This window comes from Mycothermus thermophilus, assembly GCF_041956435.1.
Source record: "Mycothermus thermophilus strain CBS 625.91 unplaced genomic scaffold VTJ04scaffold_7, whole genome shotgun sequence".
Classification (NCBI taxonomy): domain Eukaryota; kingdom Fungi; phylum Ascomycota; class Sordariomycetes; order Sordariales; family Chaetomiaceae; genus Mycothermus; species Mycothermus thermophilus.
The window spans coordinates 441,812-451,348 of record NW_027191433.1 but is presented as its reverse complement, the minus strand read 5'-3'; the positions used below and the strand labels follow the sequence as shown (position 1 = coordinate 451,348).

Below are 9,537 nucleotides of genomic sequence, written 5' to 3'. Positions count from 1 at the left end.
CTCATAACTGAGACAACAAAAACGAATCCGTTGGTGCTGCCATAGTCAGTGCACCTTATATAGCGCCTCTGCTTGTCACAGTGTGTGATTGATGTTTTCTGAAAGTGTGATGCTGCTTGTCTCCTGGCCGTATTAGGTCTTGGAGGATTTACTTGGTTCGATATTATTCCTACTGACCATGTCGACTGTTTGGAAACTCATTTGCTAATAACCCCAAGCTTTCATTCCGAATTAATAGTTGGAGTTATGTAAACACGTCCTCGTCGATTACAATACGTAGAGCTGTTCCTGGTATCTCGGTTCAAACGACCCGGCACCAGTTCGTAGTACCTGAGATTTGCTTTGTGTTTCTCTGCTATTACTACACTCATCTTGTCTGTGTATGTGAGGAGGCCGCCTACGGAATATTGCCTTGACCAGTCTAGCAGGCCAGTCCAGCAGGCCAGTCTAGCAGGCCAGGTCAGGCCAGGCCGGGACCGATCATGGTTTTCTCCGGCTCTGTTCGCGGCCTTTCCATTTAGTACATGGATGTATGGATGTATATACAACGTGGTCAACTCCATAACAAATATTGACCGGCATTGAGGCCTTGGAACTGGTCTATATAATAATATGTAAACCCGGCCGCCGATGTGGTCGACTGATGGGGGCCGGTCCAGGTCAAGGTGAATAATTAGTGAGGTAACCAACGTTGGCTTCTACAGTACTACTTATTACCTATACTGCCATACGCAGCAGGCAGCCAAAAGCTCGGAGAGGAGTGAAAGAGTAGGATATTAGGTGGAAGGTTCGGTCAAGACCCTTCCGCAGTCGGCCCGGTTTGTGGTTTTTTGTGTGTTTGTTTGGGCCTCTGAGTTGGGCTGGGCTGGGCTGGGCCGCTGGGGTGATGGCCGGCCGGCCGGCCGGCCAGCCGGCTGGGAGGAAGGGAGGGAGGTAAAGATTTGTTGTGAGGGATTTGGGCGGATTGAATTACTACGCTATTACGTCTTGTTGCGTGTGAAATTATTTGTTGTTGTTGTGTAGTTGCTTGTGTTGTTGTCGGGAGGGGTTGAGAGGTGTGATGTGGTTTTGGTGCTTTTGTGTTGTCTCGTTGGGAATGAATGTAATGTGGTTACTACCCGCTGGTCAGGCGTTGCGGTGATTGGGGGAATGAATGTTTTGGCAAGTCAGGGGTCGGAAGGGAGGTGCGTAAACAAACTGTTGCTCCGATCCCTCCGTCCCTCCCTTCCTCCACGCGATCTCCACGTGCGGAATGTGTTCCGAGGGGATTGAGAGATCTATTACTGTGTTACAGAAAGCCTGGAACTTTGGCCTTAGACCCAGGGCCTGGTCGAATGCCGAGTATGATGGTGTTGGCCGTGTTAATGATGATGTGGTTGATGCCATTTCATGGTCCCATGGTTGTGAAATATGAATAATATTTACCTACTATGCCGTACATACAGAGTTTACATAAGAGTAAGAAGCATGGTGAAGACATTCGAGGATATTACTTTGTAAAGACTTGACTAATAATAGCCAGGTCAGACCTCCAAGACCGTTCAAACAAGCAACATCATCTCTCTTCCGGATGGTGAACGACAAATTCCGCACTCCCTTCCCTAGGTAGGTACTCTGCTGCCACCGCCGCAGGCGCCGAAAATCACATGCGCTTGTTTTACGATGAAATTAGCAGCACACACGGCATTGATTCGCCGCTGATCAGTTTGTCCATATCCATCCGTGGACCAGGTATTTTGGTATGAACGTAGTATGGAAGGATTCTGAAAAAATCCTTCCGGAGCGGAGCCGCATTGTATGTGGGGGTGATGATGAAATTGGTTTTTTTTTACCACTGCATATCCTGGTCTCCGAGATGTATGAAGCACTCACTTTGGTTCTGTGTGCTTGGGATGCTGAGATGATGGGGTGAGGATTATTCCCCGATTGCTTCTTACATATGAGTACATATCTATTAAACAAGGCTTTTCCAAAGCCGGCCCGATCCTCATCCGGATAAGGTACAGTACCTAGCGTAAAATATCCCGCGTTTCGGGCCGCGGTCAGGTCGGTTGCTGCGTCTCTGCGGCGCGGCGCGGCACGGAAGACGGATGGTTGAGTGAGTACCACCAACCAACCGCACGGGGGACCCGGATTCTGGAACAACGGGATGGAACTTTGCGGGATGTTCTCTGTAATTATGGGCCGGAGTAACCTTTGCGAAGTTAAGTCGATCTCAAAATAACCACCAACGGCCTGTTCGTTGCTACTAATGACAGCGTATCCCATTGTCACGCAACCCTCCACGTATCGGGATCTTCTCAGAACAAAGGCAAGCTAAGCTAGCCATGTAACTTCACCGACGACGACGACAACGACTCATACGGATGGTTACATAAGGTATGTGGTTGACCCGGCCTACTAGTCATATTAGTGACCGACCAAGCGACCCAACTGCTCCAAACGCGTTTGATCGGGCTTGGGCTTCAAAACCAACCGATCAGGTGCATGAGGCTGACGGCCGGGCTGCCGGGCCAGACGGTCGGTCAGTTGGTCGGTCGGTCAAAACATGGACGCGTTTGTGCCTCATTTGGAACCCCCGAGTGTCCGGGCGGAAAAGAAACCGAAGAAACAAGGACCTCCGGGTTGATTTGTTGGTTGGTTGGCTGGTTGGGCCAAGTAAGTGATCCTTCGCGGAGGTCTGCTCAATATTCTCGTCGGTCACGTCGGGAGGTGAAGTAAGAAGGGTGAGGACAATCGGGCCAAAGATTGAGACGGCCTGGCTTGCTTTCTTGCTTGCTTATCCTGCAACGGGCCTTTGTAAGGCCGGACTTGGGGTGTTCGGTCTACGGCTCAGTTTCGGTAACTCAAGGGGTTGGCTGTAATACATACAACCCAACCGGGTATCACCAGCAACAAAGAAAGCTTCGTCTGGAGCTATTTACGGAGTAACTCATCTGCGTCAGCGGGTGTTCTAAAGGGGAGAGTCTCGGTTGCCAGTCCCAGGGTTCAACGGCATGAGATGTAGGGCATATGTAGATGTAGTTGGACCCAGCGAATCCCCCAGCCCTCATGAACCTCCAAGTTTGCCTAGTGGGATAACGGATCTCGCACTTCAAGCAACATAAATGAACTGGTAACTGAACGGGATGATACTAATATCCCCAAGCACCACAGACCTTCACCACTCTATAGCCAGCTGGTAGTGAGACAAGACGTAGGCCAATAACCCCGACCTGGTCTCATGACTCATGGGATTCATGTAAGCACTGTTGGGGCTTGCAAGTTGCGTGATCGGGTTCTCTACCTAGAGAGTTAGGACGGCTCGGAATACTTGTTCGCTAAGCCATTTCAGTTACTCAAGGGTCTACACTCCAGCGTTTGCTGGAATGATCATAGCTCTTGTTCAGATGTGGATGGCCAAGGTTATTCCCTCTTGCCCGGACAATCGCGTCTTTCTTCCTGGCATATGAATTTGCTTAGGACGCTGTTAATGATGAGGATGGTGTCATCCCCAGCTTTCCTCAATAGTACAACGTCATGTCCCGCGCATAACCTGGGTATTTATCGCAAACAAAAAATCTCCTGCCCAAGAGGAATGCGCACTTCTCCCTCCAAGAGAGGTCGCAAGGTCTTATAGTAACTACCAACCATCTACCCGCAGCCTACTTCTTCAACCTCTTCGCACTCTTATCACTCGTCGAGCTCAACTCACTCGCGCTCCGTTTATGTCCCGTCTTCTCCCCGCCCACCTCTTCCTCTGGCTGTTGTTGTTGTTCCCCATCCTCCTTCTTGATGACGCCATCCGCATCAGCACCCGCATCCGCAGGAGCATCTTCACCTCCCCCAGGCTGTCCGTCACCCCCTCCCGTCGACGCCGCCTTGGCCGGTTCAGCTCCTTCTGGCGCCGCCGCCGCAGCATCAGCACCACCACCACCGGACTCCGCTCCTGGCCCGTCCTCCTTTTTGTCCTTCTCCTCCTGCTGCTCCCCTCCTTCCTTCTCTGCCCCTTTCTCCGCATTCTCAACCTTACTATCCTTCCCCTCCCCCTCATCCCCACCAGCCCCGCCCTCTTCCTTCTCCTTCTCCTTCTCCTTCTCCGCCTCCGCCGCCGCCGCCGCAGCCTTGGCCTTCTCCCTCTCCGCTTTCTTGGCCTCCTCCAACCGAATCTCGGCATCCAGCTTATCGCTCAGCTTCCTCAGATCCACGAGCGCCGTGACCGCGACCCAGAGCTGCTCAAACTGCGCCGTGACGGCGGCCGTCGGCATGATGAGCCGCGGCGGCACGTCGAGCTCCGCCAGCGCGTTGGTCATGCGCAGCTGCTGCTGGCCCGACTTGTGGCTGTAGAGCTTATTGATGCGCTCGTACCGGAACGTCGGCCCGGAGCCCAGGCGGTCGTGGTACGACACGCCGTACACCTGCTCTTCCTGCGCCGAGAGCTTGCGGCGCTCGGGCTGCTGCGCCGCGGAGCCCTTCTTCTTGTTGGCGGCTGCCGCGGAGGCCGAGGCCGAGGCGGCGGCGGGGGCTGTGGTGGACGTGGCGGTGGTGGGGGTGGGTTCGGCCGAGGCGGGCCCGCGAGCGTCCGACTCGCGCCGGCTAGACGAGGCGGCGATGCTCTCGCGGCGGTTGGCGGGTGCGGTGGCGGATTCGGGACCGGCGCTGGCCGGGCCGGCGCTGTTGGGGCTCGCGCCGTCGTTCGGGCCGAGGATGCTCTTGCGCTTCTTGGCCTTGTCGGTGGACATGAGGTTCTGCAGAAGGGTTTGGAGGCCGGCGGAGCTCTTGAACGCGGTGATGTCCTTGTCGGTGGCGGGGAAGTCGAGGCGGTTGTAGAGCTCGCGGCGCTCCTCGTTGAAGCGCTCGGTGCGGGCCATGATGCGCTTGATCTCGAGAAGCAGTGACTCCTCCTCGCGCGCCTCGTCCCGGGACCGGGCCATGGTATTGAGGGCGAATTCCTTTCGCCGGCGCTCCTGTTCCGGGTTGAAGTTTTGCATCATCTCGTAGAGCTCGAACTCCGGGCGTGTCATGTACTGGGCGGGCTTGTTCACGGCCATCATCTTGGCAGCCACTTCGTAGTAGCGGGCCTTGAGTTCCTCCATGGAGCGCGGCTTAGGCGCGGGCATCACGGCGGTGCTCTCCTGTCCTGCAAGCTCGGGTGGAGGCGCGGGAGAGTACTCGTAACGATCCCAAATGATGGGCCAGCGCAGGTCGTAATCGCGGCAGAGCTCCATCAAGTAGTCCGTCTCCTCCTTTGTCCACTCGCTGCTTTGCAGGTTGGCTCGGTATTGGTCGTCTGTGTACTCGGGCACCGATACTTTGACGTTGAACTTTGCGAACGCCGAGTCTTCGGGTTGGTCGTCCCTGGATCCGTCTGGCGCTGGCTGGCCATCGGGTGCGCCATCGGGCGGGGGGCCATGGTCCGTCTTTCGCCTCCAGTGCCGCAGCACGAGGGCGCCGCCATCATTCCTCGCCGAGTTGGTAAACGGCTTGAGTTCCCATCGCGCAGCGGGTTTCCGGCTCGCAAATCGGCGCTTCTTGTAAAATGAGACTTCTGGGACGATGGCGATGGGATTGTCGCCGCCGAGGTTCTGGACTTCGCGGGCGAGGCCCTTGAGGTTTGGTCGAGGGCCTGTTGTTTTTTGCTTCTTGGAGGGGCGGGGGGTGGAGGAGTCGGAGGGGAGGTTGAGGACGTCGCGTAGGTCGTTGGATGTCATGATGTCGGCACTTGAGTGTTTTTTTCTGGGGTGTCGGTTGCTGTCGGGTCGCGTCGCGGCTCAATTGAACTTGTCGCGTTCAGAGCCCAAATGCGACCCCAGTTCCGTCGGGAAAGACCTCGGAGAGACTGATTAATTGAAATGGGTATCTAGAACAAAAATCCTCCCAGTAAAATTACATCATTTTCCGCTCCTGCGATGATCAAGTCGATGGGTTTGTTGATGGTAGGATGAGGTGCGGGACGTGGATTGACGTTGTCGAAGTTGCGTATCGATTGTATTTTTCCCACGGCCGCGGCCGCACGATGGTAATTTACGCCGTCTTGCAGCCTCCGGGGCCGTCTCAAGCTCCAACTCGGTATCATACCGTATCACCCAAAGACACCCCTGTCAAAGCACGTGACTGGGCTGATCCCCCCTGGTCCAGATTTCCTTGAACGTGGCAGCTTCTGGGCTTGGCCCCTGTCCGCACCGTCGTGGAGCACTCACTCCTGGTGCTGCTGCCAAACTTGAACTTTCTCGACGACAACGACGACGACGGCGACAACGATAACGACAACCCACCCAATTCGCCCTCCACCACCCCGATCCCGAATCTTCCCTTCCCTCCCTCCCGTCTGTCCCGCAGCGACAGGCGGTCCACCGATTCCACCCACCGCTTCAACTTCAACCCACCATCCCAAAAGATGAGGCCGCTCCTCCCACTCCTCTCGCTGGCCGGCATGGCCCAGGCCCTCTACTTCTACATCGATGTCACCCAGCCCAAGTGCTTCTTCGAAGACCTGCCCAAGGACACTCTAGTAGTGGGCAAGTACCTTGCCGAGGAATACGACGAGCAGCGCGGCGCCTGGGCCCGCCACGACGGCATCAGCATCTACATCTCGGTCGATGTACGTCCAAACCTTCTTCTCTCAACACAACACCAACCCAAGTTGTGTGTGTTAACCCACCCCCTCCCTACAGGAAACCTTCGACAACGACCACCGCGTCGTCTCCAAGCGCGGCGGTTCCCAAGGCAAATTCACCTTCACCGCGGCCGAATCCGGCGAGCACAAGCTGTGCTTCACCCCGTCCTCCAACAGCGGGCGGTCCGGCTGGCTGTCGACGGCCGCCCCCAACGGCGGCATCCGCCTGCACCTGGACGTGGCTATCGGCGAGACCAGCTCGCTGGACGGCGCCGACAAAAGCAAGATGGAGGACCTGGCCTCGCGCGTGCGCGACCTGAACGCAAGGTTGAACGATATCCGGAGGGAGCAGGTGTTTCAGCGGGTATGTTTTTTGCTTTTCCCCTCCGTCCTTTCGATCGACACAATGTCGCCAGCAAGAGAGCAAAAAAGCTGACCTCTTCTCGTACTACAGGAACGCGAAGCCGAATTCCGTGATCAGTCCGAGAGCACCAATGCCCGCGTCGTCCGGTGGATTCTTATCCAGCTGGTTGTCCTCGCCGTTACCTGCACCTGGCAGCTGTCGCACCTGCGGTCCTTCTTCATCAAGCAGAAGCTCACATAAACGGAGTGGAAAGAACGGGAGATGGAGAGGCAGCCGGAAAGACGAAGAAAACAAAAGCCAGGGAAAAATGGAGGTGTGGGCTTTTTTCATACTCCAGAGGAAAACAAAAAAATGGCCATTTCCCCCGATTTTCGGTCCTCAAAATGCTGGATATACCAACAACCTCGGCGATGGGTATGGCAAATTCATTGTCTTCTCCGACAGGTTTTCTCTGTTCTAGGCAAACCAACGTTCAAGATCCATCAACACCCGAGGATAGGACCAGAAGAGGGGGGATACGAACAACACAACAACAAAACAAAACAACAACTAGATGAACTGCACTCGGTAAGGCTGGTGGCGGGGAGGCGGGTTTCCACGGGTTTGGAGACACGGAAAAGGGAGTTTTTGTTCCTCCTCAATGTCCGTTGCTGGGCTGGTTGGCTGTCAATGATTTAGGTATATAACATGCGGGTCTATGAGTCAGGTTGTAATGATATGGCGGTTTACCCTATCTCGTCCTCTCCTGGGATTGTTCAGAGTGGCTTCAGTGTGATAGAACTTGTCCGTCTGTTTGACTAACTACTACTGATTGCCTCTCCCCCGTAGGTAAGGTAGGCATGAGACAGTCGGAGAAGGAGCATGCATGGATGGCTGATCTCGATGTGATATCATGTTGCGGAATCTAGTGGGTTACCGGTGTACCTCCTTAAGGTCTGCGTATGCTAAGTACCAGACACCGCGATGAAGACATTCACTCGAGAAGAGTTCATGGAGTTGTGTTTGTTTTTGTGTTGTGGTATCTGCTGTGCTGCGACTTCACTTGCCTGCCAACTTGACACAGGCACGTATACCGAGGCGGGTAAACATGCACAAGCAAACCACCCTATACTACCACTACCTAGATATGTCCATACCTGTAGATAGATATGTGTAGACAGATACGATATGTGTCCTCCATATGTGTCTCCCTCGACCAACTTGAAGCCTCCGAAGAGTTCAAAACTTCCTCTCCTTCTCCCGGCTCATCATATGCAACGGACACAGAGACAGATGCACCCATCTCCGACAACATGAACCCAAACAGAATCTCAACAACAAATCCAAATTATTATACTTCACCTAATTTACCGATTTTTTTCGTTCCTTCTGTATAGAGGAGGGATAAGAGCAGTGACAGGGAGGAGGCAGGATACATCCATACGCGGTTCTTGCCTCGGGCGACCTCCCCATATCCGGCCTCCAAATATGTGAATATAGGTACTTCGCGAGTGTCTAGGTGAGAGGGGGAGGAGAAGGGAGAGAGAGAGGAAAGAGAGGGAAAGAGGAGGAAGAGGAAAAGGCCTCAAGACCGGTGGTAAGGTAAAATGATATATTACAACCAACCCTATCAACACCACCACCACCCCCAGCAACCACCAACAACAACAGAAAAGAAAAACAACCCAACAACCCCTAAAACACCGCCAGGTCAACGAGGAGTCTGTGTTCCTTAAGCACCCAGTTAACTTCCCATCTTCAATTTCCCTCCTTCTCCTCCTTCTTCCCTTCCCAGAAACACCAACACCCCGACCAAACTCAAAACAGCATCAACCGCAACCACAAAGCAACAACGGAGAGGGGAGAAAATTAGAAAGAATAAAAAAACCAACAGGTATTATCGTAATCGTACGTAAAGCTGACAATGATGAATCTGTCTCTGTGTGTGGTGTCTGCGACAGTTATGTGTCTGAGTGTGTGTGTGTGTCTGTGTCTGTGTGAGGTCCTCCTCCACTCCCTAACAGCCAACCCTTTGCCAAACACGAAAAAACAAAAACAGAAAACGAAAACCCAACCACCAAAAAACAACGACAACAAGAGACAGAGAGGTGCGCGCGCATACAAAGTAACAAGTCAACAACAACAATACTAAATAAATATCCCAGAGGCACCAAGAACCCTACACCATTCACCACCCCCCCAACAATCTTCCAAACGAACGTGGAAAACAGAACCGAGAGAAAAAAGAGGGGGATTTCTCCCCCATTTTTTTTCCTTCGCGCCCACCTCCAGTTCTCCTTTCCCCGCCCCCGCCCCTCCAAAAAGACTTCTATGTTTCCCGTACCGTACCGTGGCGACCAAACAAATAAACGCGGAGAGAGTGAGAGAGAGAAAACCCGAGAGCGCATGTGTGTTCCAGGCTGTTGTTTTAAAAAAAGAGATTCATGTCCGGCTCGTTCTCCTGGAAAGCCCGTCTATATAACGACATTTGCTGCCCCGGACCGGGGGGTTGTTATTGGCTGGCTGAGTGGCTGACGATAAATGCCATTTTTGGTGTTGTAATGAAGGCCTGGACCGCCCGGCGTCGTCCATGCGCTCC

At 53.9% G+C, this 9,537-nt stretch overlaps 3 protein-coding genes across 3 annotated transcripts; 2 read left to right on the top strand and 1 right to left on the bottom strand.

Moving 5' to 3' along the window:
- Positions 1-3,644: 3,644 nt before the first annotated feature.
- VTJ04DRAFT_9711 (uncharacterized protein) lies at positions 3,645-5,690 on the bottom strand (the record flags this gene model as incomplete). Its single annotated transcript, XM_069368289.1, has 1 exon — positions 3,645-5,690. The coding sequence occupies one exon, from the start codon at positions 5,688-5,690 to the stop codon at positions 3,645-3,647; it is 2,046 nt and encodes a 681-aa protein (XP_069214447.1).
- Positions 5,691-6,376: 686 nt separating this feature from the next.
- On the top strand, positions 6,377-7,199 carry VTJ04DRAFT_9710 (uncharacterized protein; the record flags this gene model as incomplete). Its single annotated transcript, XM_069368288.1, has 3 exons — positions 6,377-6,580; positions 6,654-6,959; positions 7,050-7,199. 3 exons carry the CDS (start codon positions 6,377-6,379, stop codon positions 7,197-7,199), a joined length of 660 nt encoding a protein of 219 aa, XP_069214446.1.
- A 21-nt stretch (positions 7,200-7,220) lies between these two features.
- On the top strand, positions 7,221-9,473 carry VTJ04DRAFT_9709 (uncharacterized protein; the record flags this gene model as incomplete). The annotated part of the gene is made up of 4 exons (XM_069368286.1): positions 7,221-7,601; positions 8,458-8,540; positions 8,591-8,911; positions 8,963-9,473. 4 exons carry the CDS (start codon positions 7,221-7,223, stop codon positions 9,471-9,473), a joined length of 1,296 nt encoding a protein of 431 aa, XP_069214445.1.
- Positions 9,474-9,537: the final 64 nt, after the last annotated feature.